General features: G+C 36.7%; 3 protein-coding genes across 5 annotated transcripts in view; 2 read left to right on the top strand and 1 right to left on the bottom strand.

Annotated features, from left to right (window-relative positions):
* Positions 1–1468, top strand: part of myl12.1 (myosin, light chain 12, genome duplicate 1) — a 2955-nt gene extending 1487 nt beyond the window's left edge. Inside the window, exons 2-4 of one of the 2 annotated variants that reach the window (XM_032504340.1) lie at positions 82–279; positions 492–653; positions 920–1468. In XM_032504340.1, coding sequence (XP_032360231.1) covers positions 96–279; positions 492–653; positions 920–1092 — 519 coding nt within the window. In that variant the 5' untranslated portion in view covers positions 82–95 and the 3' untranslated portion in view covers positions 1093–1468. Of the gene's footprint in view, positions 1–79; positions 280–491; positions 654–919 lie in introns of both variants that reach the window. The other variant, XM_032504339.1, reaches the window with a different exon arrangement.
* A 6769-nt stretch (positions 1469–8237) lies between these two features.
* Positions 8238–11918, top strand: fastkd3 (FAST kinase domains 3). Of its 2 annotated transcripts, none has more exons than XM_032504336.1 (7): positions 8238–8362; positions 8701–10167; positions 10409–10494; positions 10977–11151; positions 11233–11302; positions 11401–11515; positions 11732–11918. In XM_032504336.1, exons 2-7 carry the CDS (start codon positions 8727–8729, stop codon positions 11828–11830), a joined length of 1986 nt encoding a protein of 661 aa, XP_032360227.1. In that variant the 5' UTR covers positions 8238–8362; positions 8701–8726; the 3' UTR covers positions 11831–11918. The 2 variants fall into 2 exon arrangements, with proteins under 2 accessions (XP_032360227.1, XP_032360226.1); XM_032504335.1 differs by having other exon boundaries at positions 8240–8362; positions 8698–10167.
* A 61-nt stretch (positions 11919–11979) lies between these two features.
* On the bottom strand, positions 11980–15452 carry chmp5b (charged multivesicular body protein 5b). The gene is made up of 8 exons (XM_032504338.1): positions 15291–15452; positions 14369–14473; positions 13715–13761; positions 13491–13584; positions 13321–13392; positions 12842–12950; positions 12423–12538; positions 11980–12326 (listed from the first exon to the last, which is right to left on the bottom strand). Exons 1-8 carry the CDS (start codon positions 15357–15359, stop codon positions 12276–12278), a joined length of 663 nt encoding a protein of 220 aa, XP_032360229.1. The 5' UTR covers positions 15360–15452; the 3' UTR covers positions 11980–12275.
* Between the last annotated feature and the right edge of the window lie 1955 nt (positions 15453–17407).

The raw sequence follows: 17407 nt of genomic DNA, 5'->3' as shown, positions 1-17407 counted from the left end.
TTTAAGGAGTAAGCTCCTAGCTTTCATAATGCTTGGCTGCAGGATGTATAATTTAACATGCATTTATTTATTTACATAGGTAAAACACAGTCAAAATGTCTAGCAAAAGAGCAAAGGGAAAGACCACGAAGAAGCGCCCTCAGCGCGCTACTTCCAATGTCTTCGCCATGTTTGACCAGTCTCAGATTCAGGAGTTCAAGGAGGCCTTCAACATGATTGACCAGAACCGTGATGGGTTTGTGGACAAAGAGGACCTTCACGACATGCTGGCCTCACTGGGTGAGTAGAAGAGTCTCTTGAGTCAGTTTTTACTTCAAGATGAGCTGGACCAACCACTTTGTAAAAAGCTGTAAGCGTTTTGCACTTCACTCATGCTGGTCTGCACCTACTTCTGTTTGTTGTTTTCAAAACTAGTGTCATCAGTTGTTAATGTCACTTCTGTACTCAAAGCCCTTCAGACTAAGTGCATATACCTTTTTTTTCTTTCATAGGGAAAAATCCCACTGATGAGTACCTGGAGGCCATGATGATGGAGGCTCCTGGACCCATTAACTTCACCATGTTCCTCACCATGTTTGGGGAGAAGCTCAATGGCACAGACCCTGAGGATGTGATCAGGAATGCGTTTGCTTGCTTTGATGAGGAGGGGACAGGTAAATTCTGACAGTTGTAATTGCTTTCCTTTAAACACACAAGAATTCTAGTTTACCTTAAAATACCCGGCCATTTTCCGCTCTGAGCCTTAAAATGAGATGTAAATATTATTTGGCTTGTTTGATTTTGTTACAATTTAAAAAAAAAATAAAAAAAATAAAAAAAAATCCAGCTTCAAGACAAATGGTTTCTCAAACATGGTAATGTTGTCATTGCAAGCCAAAGAACGATGTTTATTCAGTCCTTATCTGATTTTGACCCTCAGGTGTCATCCAGGAAGAATACCTCAGAGAGCTGCTCACAACAATGGGTGACCGGTTTACAGATGAGGAGGTGGACGAGCTCTTCAGGGAGGCCCCCATCGACAAAAAGAGCAACTTCAACTACGTGGAGTTCACACGCATCTTAAAGCATGGTGCCAAGGACAAAGACGATTAAAGAGCCACTTTCCACCCCGTTCGCCTCTTCTGTCAGTTAGATCACCGTGCTGCATGTCTCAACTCTCCAGTATAAACCCCATTTTAAACAAACCAAAGCAATAACTATCCACTGTTTGCTGTGAACTTCCAGTACTGCCAAATGTACACACATCTCTTATGAGAAGGAAACATTTAATTGGTTGAAAAAAAATGTTTTTCCTTTCATTTAAAAATGTGAAGTGGCAGCACCTTGGAAGCTCTAAGGGATAAGTCTTTGCTATTCATGTGATCAGGTTTAGCTGAATTTTTACATTTTATAATATAAACTTTCTAAATAAAGTCTTCTATCAAGTTGTATTTTGCTGACTGTTTCACTTCCATAAATAACTGAAATACGTGTTGCCTTATTCTCTTTATTTTTCTTGTGACATATGCTAAAGCAGTTATTTTTTTCTTCATTCTATGCTTATGAAGTCTTGACAAGTAAACTCCCACCTCACCAAATTCATTTGTGTGCTGACTAGCACTAGCTTAATTCTTTCTGGGGGGGGGGGGAAGGCTAATGCACAGTTAACAGAAATAAAATCTACACTGAAAACTAGGCTGCGCTTTGTGGGATGGTTAAATTCAATCTGAGAAAGGATCCCAGGAGCACCTGCAGGGAACCTTAAAACCCTCTTTTTAACAGACAAGTTTAACGACTGAGCTTTCAGACAAGCATAATCAAGGTAATCCCATCCTATAATTGTGTTTGGTTACACTTAATTTAGCAACCGTACACACTTTGTACTGTTAATGCAAAAACTTAAATGAGGAAAGAGTTTCTAATCTTTTGAAGGCACTGCATGTCCGGAGAAGGTTTTAACAGTGCCCTATAGTCTGACGTTACGCTGCATAGTCAAATTTCAGTCTAAATTACTACGATAAATTGTATTGACTAATTTTTGGTGGAAATTAAAGACTTAATAGCATAGTGGAATCAGATATTTAAGAAAATTCAATTAAACAACTTTATTAGTCCCACAAGGGGCAATTAGTAAAGTATAGCAACTGACAACACACATAACAGCATATGGGCCTAAACCCTAGAGATAAAAATGTTTTTATGAAATATATTATGACTTGATATTGATGACATACTAAACTATGGCTTTGTTATATACTTATGACAATAGATTATACATTCTATTTGATATTTTTGATACTCTTGAGGCATATTACACAATTTTATGAAAAGTAATGGAAATGCGTATGACTTATTAAGGCATATTATACCACGAGTTTTTTCAATTCACTACTATGACTTTTTTAATAATTTTTCGACAGCCCTATGACTTTTTGATGACTTTTTTTCGACATACTATACTATGACTTTTTCACATTTTTTGACATAATATATGACTTTTCACATTTTTCAGCATACTATTCTACGACTTTTTCATATTTTTTCAACATACTAGTCTATGACTTTTTTCGACATACCAAACCATGACTTTTTTTGACATACTATACTATGACTTTTTCCAACTTTTTTCGACACATTCTATACTAGGACTTTTTTTGACATAGTAAACCATGATTTTTTTCCCTGACATATTTTACTGTCAAAAACTCTTAGTATAGTATGATGGAAAAAGTGAAAAAAGTTTTACTATAGTATGTCAGAAAAAGTCATAGTATAGTACGGTATTTTCCGGACCATAAGTCACACTAGACATATAATTTAACATGGAGGATGAAGAATTCAATGGATTCATTGATGTGGAATGAGATCAGGAGCTTGGTGAACTTGCCTACCGGTAACTTGCTTGTTGGACTCGCTGGCTTGTCATGTTAATTTGCCTTTTTTTGCCTCCCAGGTATGTTCTTTATGCTATTGTGTAGCTGAATAACTGTTAATGTGTTACGTTAAAATACCGGACACCTGTTCAGCTATTCATATATATGGGTTTTCCTCTTCATGACACATTTTTTGAGTTCGGAAAATACGGTAAGTCAAAAAAAGTGGAAAATAGTCCACCTTTCTTGACATAACATGCTATGACTTTTTTCGACATGTTATAATATAACTTTTTTCCCACTTTTCTCTACATATTATACTATGATATTTATCAACATACTATACTAGGACTTTTTTCAACTTTTTGACATATTATATAATATGACTTTTTGAGACATACTATACTATGAATTTTTTGGCATGGTATATTATGAAGTTTTTCCACTTTTTATGACATACTGTACTATTCTATGACTTTTTTCTCCACTTTTTGGACATAATGTACAATGCCTTTTTTTTAAATAACATTTTATTGCTATTCAGATGTGCACCAAGTAGTAGGCACACTGTTAAAATTTCTTGCGGAATTTTCTAGTTTGACAAGCTATACTATGACTTTTTTCAACATACTATGCTATTACTTTTTTCCACTCTTTGGACATGCTGTACAATGACTTTTTGTTTTTAACTTTTTTGGCATGCAATACTTTTACCTTTTTGACATACTATATCATGTCTTTTTTAACTTTTGTCAACATACTATAATATGATTTTATTCAACATACTATGCTATGACTTTTTTCAACATACTATAGAATGACTTTTTTCCACTTTTTTCAACATGCTATTCTATGACCTTTTTTCGAACTACTATGACTTTTTTCAACATAGTATACTATGACTTTGTATGCCTTTTTTCGACGTGCTATACTGCTATATTTGTAGGCATTTTTAGGCGTTCATTCGACAGGACAGCTGAAGCCATGAAAGGGGAGAGAGAGGGCAATGACATGCAACAAAGGGCCGTACATGGGGGCACCCACTCTACCAACTGAGCTATCCGGGCACCCATACTATGACTTTTTTCCAACTTATTCAACATATATTACTATGACTTTTTCACTTTTTTACATAACAGACTATGCATTTTTTCCACTTTTTTCATACTACTATATATATGAACTATGTATGACTTTTTTTTAAACATACTATACTAAGACTTTTTTCACTTTTCTTGACCTATAATAATAGGACTTTATTGACATTGATATATTATACTTTGACTTTTATAACATATTATACTATTACTTTTTTACATACTATACTATTACTTTTTCCACATTTATGAATTTTATCAACCTAACAGCACTGTCCTTTTGATATACTAGAACTGTCTGTTTTTGACTTTTTAACATACTATGCTTTGACTTTTTTTTCACAAAATTTTCCAATACACTATAATATTACTTTAAAAACTTTTTTTGACATACTATACTAGAGATTTTTCTACGACACACTATTCAATACTTTTTAATATGTTTAGACAAAATAAAAGTTTACTTCATTCGACATACTATACTGTGACTTTACATGTCTTTTTTCAACATGATATACTGTAATTTTCCATTACTTTTTTCGACTTCTTATTAGGACTTTTTTGAATTTTTTTTTAAATACTATACTATGACTTTTTGTAACCTTTTCCAACATGATACTTTTTTATGACTTTTTTGACAAACATACTCATTTTGTATTACTTTTTGTTGAATTTCTATACTATGACTTTTTGCAACTACATTTATGACTTTTTTCCACTTTTTTAATATACTTTACTGACTTTTTCAAAATATTATGCTATGACTTTTTACCTTTTTGTTACATAACGACTATGCATTTTTTCCACTTTTTTCATACTACTATTATATGACTATGTATACTATTTTTCAAACATACTATACTAAGACTTTTTTCACTTTTCTTGACCTATAATAATAGGACTTTTATTGACATTGATATACATACTTTGACTTTTATGACATATTATACTATTACTTTTTTACATACTATACTATTACTTTTTTTCCACATTTATATGACTTTTATCAACCTAATAAACAGCACTGTCCTTTTTGATATACTAGAACTGTCTGTTTTATGACTTTTTTAACACACCATGCTTTGACATTTTTTTCCCAAAATTTTCCAATACACTATAATATTACTTTTTAAAACTTTTTTTTGACGTACTATACTATGAATTCTCTACGACACACTATTCAATGACTTTTTAAATAATGTTTAGACAAAATAAAAGTTTACTTCATTCGACATACTATACTGTGACTTTTACATGTCTTTTTTCAACATGATATGCTGTAATTTTCCATTACTTTTTTTGACATTCTATATTAGGACTTTTTTCTAAAAAAAATTAAATGCTATACTATTTATGTAACCTTTTCGAACATGATACTTTTTTGACAAACTATACTCATTTTCTATTATTTTTTGTTGAATTTCTATACTATGACTTTTTTGCAACATCCTATAGTATGACTTTTTTTTCCACTTTTTTAATATACTTTACTGACTTTTTACACTTTTTTGACATGCTGTACTATGACTTTTTGTTTTTAACTTTTTTGACATACAATACTTTTACCTTTTTCGACATACTATATCATGTCTCTTTCAACTTTTGTCGACATATTATACTATGATTTTATTCGACAGACGGTGCTATGACTTTTTTCAACTTACTACAGAATGACTTTTTTCCACTTTTTTCAACATACAATTCTATGACTTTTTTCAAAATACTATGACAATGATAATATGACTATTTACAGAAAGGTTATGCATTACATGAATACTTCAGTTAATGAAATGAACAACATTTAACTTGTCATCCTTATTAATTATTTAGTACATCAGTTAGACCCTTTGGTCCGTCTAAATAAGCTCAGATTCAATTCAATTCAATTTTCAATTCAATTTTATTTATAGTATCAATTCATAACAAGAGTTATCTCAAGACACTTTACAGATAGAGTAGGTCTAGACCACACTCCAAAATTTACAAGGACCCAACAGTTCTAGTAGTTTCCTACTCAATGAGGGTGTATCTTAAAATAAGATATATTGATGCAACAGATTCAAGACAATTCACTCATGATTTTATATCATCTTTAATACAAGTGGGCATGCAGTATTCCGACCACAAATCATTTAATACTACAAATGAAATAACTTGATTGCATGAATGGGAAACAGATGTCAATGACTATAAAAAAACTGTTTTGAAACACTTTTGTAAAAATAACCGATGTTGCGCAATGTTCTTCTTGTTTTGTTTTGTTCTGCAGCAGTGTCAATGCTTTCACCTACTGTGCAACACCTCAGCTCCTTCAACACAAAACAAGGAATATGAAAAGAATAGAAATGGATATTGAGAAGATAAAATATTTTTAAAAAACTTTCTTCTTAGGTGGTTTTAGAGAAAATTAAAAAGGATGACAGCATGAAGACCATACCCACCATTTTCAGTGAGAACTCCTTCACTGACTTTAGTTTAACAGTGTTTTTGTAACAGCAATCAGATACCAGAGTTTTTGTTTTTTCTTTGTTCCAACTGTCAAAAAAGTTCAAAAAGTCAAAGTATAGTATGTCAAAAATATCATAGTATAGTATGTTGAAAAAAATCATAAAAAGTCATAGTATAGTATGTCGAAAAAAAGTCATATTATAGTATTTTGACAAAAAAAAAGTCATAGCATAGTAGGGGTGGTGATGGTGATATGACACATGCCTTTGGTGAGACCCGGGTTTGCTTCCCACTGTGATACATCAACCATTCTGTCCCATTGTGTCCCGGAACAAGACACTTATCCTCTAGTTGCTCCAGAGGCATGCAACCTCTGACATATCGCAATTGTAAGTCGCTGTGGATTAAAACGTCAGCTAAATGACATGTAATGTTGTGTAATGTAATGTAATGTAATATAGTATGTTGAAAAAAGTCAGAAAAAGTCATAGTATAGTATGTTGAAAAAAAGTCAGTATAGTTGTTTTTTTTAAATAATAAAAAGGTTGTATGTCGAAAAAGTCATAAAAACATGATTACAAAGTATCTCTAAAAAGAACTCTCAAACTCCCAAACTATACGTTTGTCAAAAATGTCATAGTATAGTTTGCCAAAAAAAGTCATAGTGTAGTATGCCGAAAAAGTCATAAAAAAAGTTTGACCATCTGGTGCAGTCAGAACAACTTGGAGCTGAACGATCTGAAGACACTGGAAATGGTTATGATGCAAAGGATGTAATTCCTGTGACAGCTGAAAAAGTTCAACCTGCAAAAGACAATAATGGTGCAGTTTTATACCGCCATCTTTGAGTCCAAACTCACCTGCTCCATCACCATCTTACCACTGCCACTGCCAAAGACAAGGGCAGACTGCAGCATATCACCTGCTCTGCTGACAAGGTGATTGGCTGTGACCTGCCATCTCACCAGGACCTGTACGCCTCCAGGACCCTGAGGCGTCAAGAAAAGATAGTGGTTGATCCCTCCTACCCCGGACACAAACTGTTTAAACCCCTCCTTTGTGGCAGGAGGCTGTGGTCCATCAAAACCAAAACCTCACTCCACAAAAACAGTTTATTCCCCTCTGCAGTCAGCCTTATTTACATTGCCCTTGATCCCCACTGACATTGAATCTTAACACACCCCCTTACCCCTAAACACTACACTTTACATTAACCTACATCCTGGACTACATACATGCCCATTGCACACTCTATATGTTCTAAACGTTTTGCAGATCCCTAAACATTTTTGCACATGCTGCACTTAACCATTCAGCCTCTTTTTTGTTAATGTTAAGCAGTTATTTTGTACATTATTGTTTCTGTATTTATTGTTTATTTTATATCATGTTTAAAATGTTTATGTTAATGTATGCGCAATCCAGTGCAAGTTTTATATACTTGGCAATAAATCTTTTTCTGATTCAGATTATAGTATGTCAAAAAATAAAAACGCCATAGTATTGTATGCCATAACAACATGGTATGCATAAAACTCATAAGAAATGTTATTAATGGTAAAATGTCACAGCATAATATGTTGCAAAAAAGTCAAAAAGTTGTAGTATAGTATTTCATAAAACTCACAAAAAGTTATAGTATAGTATGTCTAAAAAAAGTCTTTATATTAATTTATTTAACTTGAGTAAAGAGTAAATCAGTAAAATCAGTACTAATTTTACCAGAGTATTTTAAAACACAAGTACTAGTACACAAGTAGTAGTGAATACTTTTGCCAACTTTGTATATTGATTCAATTTAAAGCTATGGTTAATTCCAAACAAAACAATGGGTTGAGCCTAACAACTACCGAATAACGAGGTTCCGTGAACGCTTCACCATCCTTTGGAACCACGTTGGTTGGTTACGACAGCATCTTCGCTGCCACCGGTTATGTGACCCTGTGCAGCTGTCAGAATGTCCAGGTATGAATTTCCACGATTTCATCTTGTTATGTCTTGCTTATGTGTCTCTTTGAGCCTAGCTGTCAGCCTTTATAACACGATAGTCAGAGTGGTGGGACTCTTCTAGACCAGCCAGCAAGCTAGCAGCTAGCTAAGTAGCTAACGTTATCCAACAGCAACCTCAAGGTTAGGTAACGTTAGTTCAGAGTCAGGAAGGAGGGATCTGACTGAGTACTTAAATTGCTAGAAGTTCTGTTCTCGGATTTAGTTACATGGTGTGAATATGTGCGTTGTCCTCAAGTAAACCATTTGAAACCTTTTTTTGTGTTTAAAGTTTTTGCTCTTCATTGTTTCAGCAGGGTCTGAGGAGTCCTGGTGCAGGGTTATGGCTCTGAAGCTGATCCAGAGATGTCCGCTTCTCGGGCAGATCGGGATTCAACGTTACCCTCCTGTTGGACCCGTGTGCACCACCAGGCTCCTGAGTATCAGCAGTCAAGGTCTGCCCTTACGTGTAGCCTGCCTGTGTACCTCAGCCATTCGGAGACAGTGCAGCAAACATATTATAAGAAGCCTGACCACCATCGTGAAGGAGCCGTCCTTCGTCGCTAGCAGCTCCGTAGGACTCCACAGAGATTCAGGTCCTCGGTTCCGTTTGACCCAGCTGCACCGACCCACAGCTGCAGAGGAGCAGGCTTTCCAGCAGCGTCTAGGGAGCTGCTCCTCTTCCCGGCAGGTCTTCACACTGCTGCGCACAGTGGAGATCATCTCTGACACCATGGCTGCAGCAGCACTTCACCGTGTGGCCGACCTGGAGCAGGAGGGTAACTCTCTGAAGGACCCTACAGTGCTGGAGAAGGACACCATCAGAGCTCTGTGCTTCCAGCTGGAGCAAGACTCTGGGCGTCTGACGAATGATGGGTTAATATCCGCTCTCCTTGCTTGCACTCGCCTCTTCTTGGATCCTTGGAGCACGCTGATGGTTCGGCTGGTGTCTGAGAGCCAGGAGAGGCTAGACAGAGGGCAGATGAGTGTAGGGCAGCTGTGTACCCTGGGCCAGGCGATGCTGGCTTTGGAGGGTCCTGGCTGTGTGATGCTGGAGCAGGTTATGGAGCAAATCCAGAAGCAGAAGCCTGCCACGTGGAGCCTATCAGATCTCGTCGCTGCTTATAGATTTCTGCAAGGTGGAGTGGCTGAAGATGGAAAATTCCGCAATCTGCTGAACGCCATGCACACCCACGCCGTGACAGTCACCTCCCGCATGGATCCTCCTGCTGTCAGTGGGCTACTCAGTGCTCTTGTGACCTTGAACCAGACGCAGGCCATGCCTCTTGTGATCGGTCTGTGTAAGCAGGCTGTACGACATGTACCTCACTTCACTGATGAGGAGCTCACAATTGTGCTTGGGGCCCTAATGCACTTTGGTCACAGCGATTATTACTTTGTGGAGGCGATGGAAAGGTATGTGCCCTCCATGGCCTTCACCTCCCACCCAGAAACAGTTACCAAGGTAGCTCAGTTCTTTGGCCGGAGGAACATCCTGTCTCCGACTGTATTTGATGCTGTTGCAGAGAGCTTTGTGTACAGAGCAGACAACTACAGCACCAGCCAGGTAGCCAGACAGATCATGGCTTTCGGAAAACTCGGCTACCTTCCTCCGAACGCTGGCGAGGTATTCAGGAAAGTTGAAACCATCCTGCGTACACGCTTTGCACACTTTCAGCCACGAACGCTGCTTAACCTTCTCCACTCATGCACCCTGGTGGAGAGGTTCCCTGTTAATTTTGTATCCAAGGTTTTCAGCAGTTACTTCCTCCAGCAACTGCAAGGTAAAACATCCTGTCAAGACACCTGCAATATTTATAACTTTCCAAAAACACAAAATGAAACATCCTGCAATTAAACTATCATTTTGTCATTCGGATTGTCCATTATGTCATTTTACTATGTTGGTCTATTATCTACTATTTTGGGGGAGTTTTTTTCTCTTGAGTCAAATACTGATTTGTAAAATGGGGCTGCATAGATAGAATTGACTAAAATAAAAACAAAACATTGAATGTGCTCCAGATCAGGGCACAGGAATGGACCGGATTGTCTTGGCACAGCTGACCCAGCTCTACATGACTCTGAAGTTGGAGTGTCCTTTCTATGAGGTAAATATGTGAAACTATGCCAAGAATAATGCAAAGTCAGAAAACTGAATACACACCTTTTTACTTAACATGTCATCAGTATGTGAGGCTCAGTGCATTCTAGTTCTGTGTGATAAAACCTGTACAGGTGACTTTCTTTCCTGTTGCCATATTGACTGTAGACCAACACAAACCAGATGCAAACCTGTTGGGTTCAAATTTCGTGTTGCAATATTAAAAGGCATTGCATCTTGAAGCAATCAAGTTTGAATCAAGTGCATCTATTGTGTGGTTTGGTACAGATTCCCATGCTTTTTTTTATTCTGAAGGCTGAGACCAAAACAGATATTGTACATCAGACTCCACTGTAGCTTTCCTGAAAATGTTATTTTGATTAGGTAGTTATCAATAAATCAGAAATAAGTAGTTTAGACAACGGCTATGCAGTACTTGCACAGTGTTTATGTATTTGTGTTCCTGCACACTTTCTGTCGTCTCCTCAGGGTCCCAGGCTCCTTCCCAAGTACCGCGTCAAGTCTTTCCTCATGTCTGGACGCTCTCTTGAGACGCCGGTGGACGCACATCTGTACAACTCTGTGAAAAATGGACTGGTGGATTTGCTAGGGGCTCGTTTATACTTTGGATCCAAAGTTCTCACACCGTACTGCTACACACTCGGTAATATAACAGCTGTTAATCTCCTAAATGATTCCAGTAGTCGACCTAAATGGGCTTAACTTTTGTTTTTTGTTCTTGTAGATGTGGAGATAAAACTTGATGAAGAGGGATATGTGCTGCCTGCCAGTCATACTGATGAAGTATACAAAAGGTAATAATAATACCATATTACACAAGGTTGCTAGATTTTTGTTGTACTAAATTTTAGAGCTGGAGCGTTTTAACACATTCCACGGTTGTGTGTTGCAGGATAGCTCTTTGTATTGACGGACAAAAGAGGTTCACTACAAACACGAGGCAGCTACTTGGAAAAGAGGCTATCAAGCAGCGACATCTGAGGCTTCTGGGATATGAAGTTGTTCAGGTTAGGCCTTCATCTTCACATTTATGCTTAAGTGAGTCAGCAATTTCGTTCTTTGAGCATCTTCCGCCAGATTTCCATCTGCCCACATTTTTTTTTTGCAAAATGGTACATAAAATGAGAGTACCACAGGACCATGTACCTATTTTTCTGTTAACATGCTCAATCTTTTGTTTTATGAAATGACTGAATCAGGATTTGTTGCTTCTTTTTTTCTAGATTCCTTACTATGAATTTGAAAAACTGCAAAACAAGACCAGCGTTGTGGAGTATCTGCACCAAAGGATCTTCCCTCACACGTACAGGCTGAGCTGGTGATGATGCCGTGTCATTAAATCAGGGGCCTTTACTTTGGTTGAGCCCTTTCTGGCTTAAAGAAATCAGTATTTATTTTTCAAATACATGTGAGAAAAAAAAAAACAATAAAGTGGCTTTTGTGTAAATACTGACTGTACTGAATGACTTCAATTTATTGTTTGAAAAATAGTTTATTTTGTTCTTGGAGATAAACCTGCAGAAACTGTACAAAGTTTAGAGAATCCCAATTCAAACGATCACCTCAGATACGTATATAAGCTCACTCATAGAATAATAGTGAACTTTTAATTAAAGATGCCTGATTTTAAGTTACAGTTCATCATTCGTTGCACAGACAATGTTGTGGTTTTCAATGCTGCACCCTAAGGCTGGGAGTGTCAGTTAGATAAATACAAAAAAAGGCGAAGATACATGTAAAACTAGCACAAGTGTTCTGATTGCTCCATTATGTAGCAGGAATCTGAGGAAGGCCAAACTCGTCCACCAGGACACCGTTCTGAAACACAACAAGAAGAATGCCCATTAATGAAAAAGCCCTTTTAAAATAATTACAAAACTCATAAAAAACTGAAAAATCCTAAAACTGAAGTACCCTGTTGACCGACTTGTCGCCGGGCATGCCCTCTGGGATGGAAGGAGCTGTTGAAGCCTCATCCAGGTAGGAGCTGTCGTCATCCATCAGGAGCTCGTCTCCCAAAGCATCCAGCTCTGTGGACACACAACAGTTCAAGATAACAGCAAGTGGCAGCCATCCTTAGCACTATCACCTTGTGTGAAAGAAGGGTCTTGATCACTGACAAAACATTTTTTTTTAATTTAATCACTACTGTTCAATTATGACCAAAGTAAAACGAGCACATATGACACAAAGTGGCTAAAATCACTTTTAATTGTAGTTATAGTGTCAAATCATATCTCAAGGCACTTTACAGATTTTACAGAGGTAGGTCTGCATTATATGTTATATGATATCAAAGACAAATCCTGGCATCCTGGAAGTATTTTACTGACCTGCTTCCAAGTCGTCGTCATCAATTTCAGGCGTGCCATAGCTTCTTCCCAGAGCTTCCTGGATGTCGTTGGCATCCTCCATCATGTCCCCGAGCTCATCCTGAAGATCCTGGATTTTTTTTAAATTAAAATAAAGAGTTAAGATGTTTGCATTCCATCCATCAATTCTATAACAAAGACTTCCGTTGTGCTGAATTCCGTACAAAAGGTTAATGAAGGTCCCACACACTGTCAGTAACTTCATTGCAAATAAAAGGTTCTGGTTGTGAGCTTCAAAGTGTTGCACCCTTTGTCCATTAACACTTTTAGTCCACAATAATATGCTTTACGTATAAATGCTACGTTAGGAGGGGAATAGGGTGTGTGTTCTCTTTAAAGATATACACAATTATTTATTGTGATACCATCTTATCAGCTGACATCAGTTATCTTAGTTATATATCCCATTGAAGTAAATATTTAGTCAAAAAAACAAATACCTCAATCTGATCAATTTTCACATGCTTGTAAGCCTTCTTCATGTCTTTGAGGCCAATTTTCATGGCATCAACCTGAAAAGAAAAAGCAAATGTTAACAGAAAGATCCATTTTGTTCTGATATTATTCTGGTGGAAGAAAATCATTTCTGTTAGATAATTTACTCTCTTACGGTGGTTTTAGTGTCTTTAAGGGTCTGCAGTGTGTAGTTTGTTTGTTCCATGTTGAACGACTGCTGCATGAGGTTATCTCTCTGGCCCTCATACCTGGAAGATATGATGATGACATAAAGTTTGGTTTTCACAGCATTTAACATAGACATTGACTTTTGAAGCTTTTAGGGTTAAGTTGACTTGTTTAATTGTTTAAAACACGCTGGGAAATAAAAGTACTTACATTCGCTTCTGCTTCAGAACTCTCATAGCTTTTTGCTTGACCATGTTCTGGTAAATGAAAAAAGGATTGAGAATACTTAAATGATACCAACTGATGATCAACATAAAACATGAACAGGACAAAAGTATATAACGAGTAATAGTAGTTTTGTTTTTACTCATTCTTTGATTGTATAGTTCCTTAATATTCTGGTGCAGCTGTATTTAACATCTAAGAAGTCTGACTGAATTTATTAAATAAAGAAAATTTGTTTTGTAGAAAATATGTTTACATTTCACACAGACTTGGAAACAGTATTATTTAAATACCATAGCTCAAGATACTGAAGGATATCAGTTATAATAATGATGTATCTGTATTCGGTGATCTTGTAAAAAAACTACTGTAGATTTCATAAAGTAAAGAATGAGAACTCATTATTTGTTCTTAAATGTTTAATTTTAATAGCCAACAGTCCACTCACACCCACAATTCAAGCTCTGCCTTTCCCAGCTTGTATGTATGTTATAATAAAAAGGATACACGTTTGTGAATGCTCCCTTTATACTGATATGTGAGTGGAATTCGGTCTGGGCTGGCAGCACCCTAAAGGGTTTCAAGAGAACAGCCCATTCCCTTCTTTCAGTTACAGCAGTATTAGACACAAAATCTCACCTTTGACGGCCCATCTCTCATCTTTTTCATCTGGTCCTTGTATTTCACAAGTTCAGCATCTAATCTGGCAATCTTTTTGTCAGTAGATTCCGCACGAGAATCAACCTTATAAAAAACAGAGATAATCATCAACATCTGATTAATAACAGTACGATAATCTTAAAAATAGGCCTTTCAGTGTGGCCAGGTTGGATCAGTGGGAGAGCAGGCGCACATGTACTGAGAGGTTTATGCCTCGACGCAGAGGTCCTGTGACGATTTCATGCATGTCTTCCCCCTCTCTCACCTAACTGTCCTGTCAAAAATGAAAGGTGGAAAAGCCCCCCGACAAAAATCCCCCCCCCAAAAATATATATATATATGCCATTCAAAAAAAAATAGCCAATTTGAACTAATGACTTGCATAGAGTACACGTACACTACACAGTAGCTTATTAAGGCGTATTGAGCACCATTCATAATATTATGTTTCTTCCATTACCCCAGTTAGCTAACCCTGCCCAGACACATAACCTGTATAACTGGTTAATGTCTGCTGTTTCACCGAGCGCTGTTGTCTGCTGTTTCTGTTGTATGCCCGTGAAATAGCTCAAACTCCTGCTCACTATTACATAATACTGATTCATTGCTTAACAGATCGACCTATTCTTTAGGTTAAATATTTTGTTTATCGACCGATACCACCAACAACCTTACATTGTGTTCGGTAAAAAACGCCCAATTATATAATCATGTATGTTATCAATATTACAAAAACTATTAACTATTAGGCTTGTTTACAATGACAACATGGCAGGTAAATATGGCAAACGGTGGCCTGTTTTTTGCTCATAAAAGTTCGCTAACCCAGCCGAGAAGGGATCCATCTTTGTTTACTTTGTTCGAGACAGCGTTCAAAAAGTTACTTTGGGGTTGTACTTACGGTTCCTATGCAGTCCGTAAGGTTCGGCGGTGGAGCTTTGGGTGTTCCCCTGCCAAAAATTCGGTTCATTTTGGCAAAATTAAGGCTTTAACACTTCAAAAAAGCTAAGGTAGTTCGCTGTCACCGTCCACCTTCCAGCTGAAGGAAAACACCCGGAAGAGACTGAGCGGTGACGTCAGAAAAGTCACATGACTCACTTAGCCGCGCCCTCTTCTTCTTCGTCACTTCTCTTTACCAGGAATGACGGGTTTGACCCTTTCTTTTACTGTCTATGGTTTTACCTTTTACCCTTACGCGTGGATATATTAAGAGAACGCATAGACTGTTCATATCTATGCTACTGCCATTGGTTTTACGGGATTTGGCATTCCGTGTGTTACATTACTGCCTCCTACTGGTACTAACCGTCAGCTGTTGTTCTCTTCCAGTACAAATAGACCAATGTTTTTAAAAAATATATATTTTTCATCCTTCAGCCCACAGACTAGGCCTATAACTAATATTTACAGTCTATACTTCAGCCGCGCAGTTTAAGCTTTTTTGTTTTTGTGTTTTGTTTCTTCATTTTTAGATTATTTGTTGTGTTTGTATTTATGGCCCTCATTTTACTTTAACATATTTAACAATAGAAAAATATGTTAAATTAAATTTTTCTGTTTTTGGCTGCAAACAGTAGCCTAAGCAAAAAAGAAATAAAGACTTGAAACTAACATTTAAAGATATCTAAACATTCAACACAGATAGCTAATATACAATAGCACACTAATAGGGCTGGAGTTCCAATTCCCATACCTTTTAATGTTTGATTTATGTCTATTGCCAAAGCCCTTTGCCAATATGAACCATACAAACATACATTTTCTTTGATCCAGTTATCCACACTATACCTGTTCTTTTTCCCTCTACTACATTAATGTTGCCTGTTTTACTGCATACAGCTAAGGCACTGTTTTCTGTTTAAACATACGTACATGATGACAGGGAACAATGACAAGGAACTGATCGCAACCTTCCAGAACCTCTTCACAAGCCATAACATGAGTGTGGCAAACTCACCACAGCCAAGCCAGCATTTGATTAAATTTGATAATACTTTATTCATCCCACAGCGGGGAAATTCCCTTGTTCCAGGAGCATTTTCTACAATAAAAGCAAAAAACAAACAAACAAACAAACAAGTAAACACACAAGAAAAATAGGCAAACAATAGACAAGGAGCAGAAGGTAGACTGAAGTAAAGTGGCATCACATAAAGGTGTTGTAAAGTTAAGTGCGGTTGCCATAGCACAAAAAAAAAAAAAAACAATATTGCAGTGTAAGTAAGTGACGTTAAAATTAAATTGAATATGTAATTAAAGTAATAATGCAAATTTAGGTAACCATAATATAAGTCATATTCACCCGTGACCATAAATAATATTGAAAAAGTAATGCTACTGTAAGCAAGCTTCTGACGTAAATAGTTTGGTTTCTTTCTTTAATTTACATGGTCCAAAAAATATTCAGAATCATTGGTTTGTAGTGCTATTAAATAGAAACAGGCCCCAACGGGGTTTAAAAAAGGCAACACATGAACATTAAATTGAATATTAACTGCACCAGAACAAAATAAGTCAAGCAGATTTCAGTAAAGTAACAAAAATGAAGCTACAACTCAAGTAAACAAAAGATAATGAATGAACTCTCAGATTAAAATGTGTTTAAATAATATTTGGGTAGGCTATCTTACTCATTTTATGGACTAAAGACCAAAAATACAAGATTTTTCATTCATTTTTATATCTGATATTCAATATTTTATTATTTAATATGTTTAAGTCATTAATATCCTTATTTCTGGATAACCAATAAGTCATAGCAGGAAACAGCCCCTGGGCCCTACAACGACAGACCGCCAAGGGTCTTGGTTTGTGTTTTGTTGGGGAGTGTGGAGATAAAGCACTGGCAGGATAAGGGCCTCACGCTGGTCTCTGCTTTATTAGGCTATATAGAATTAAGACATTCATTATTTTAGCTGATGTCGTGCTTATACGTTGCATATTTATATATTTGTTTGTGTTTAATGAATTACCTCACAGCAAGCATGGAGACAGGAATGATGTACACTGTGGGGGGGG

The sequence above is a fragment of the Etheostoma spectabile genome, chromosome 22 (assembly GCF_008692095.1).
Source record: "Etheostoma spectabile isolate EspeVRDwgs_2016 chromosome 22, UIUC_Espe_1.0, whole genome shotgun sequence".
NCBI classification, from domain to species: domain Eukaryota; kingdom Metazoa; phylum Chordata; class Actinopteri; order Perciformes; family Percidae; genus Etheostoma; species Etheostoma spectabile.
The sequence above is the reverse complement of the archived record's forward strand: the minus strand, read 5'-3'. Positions and strand labels throughout refer to the sequence as shown.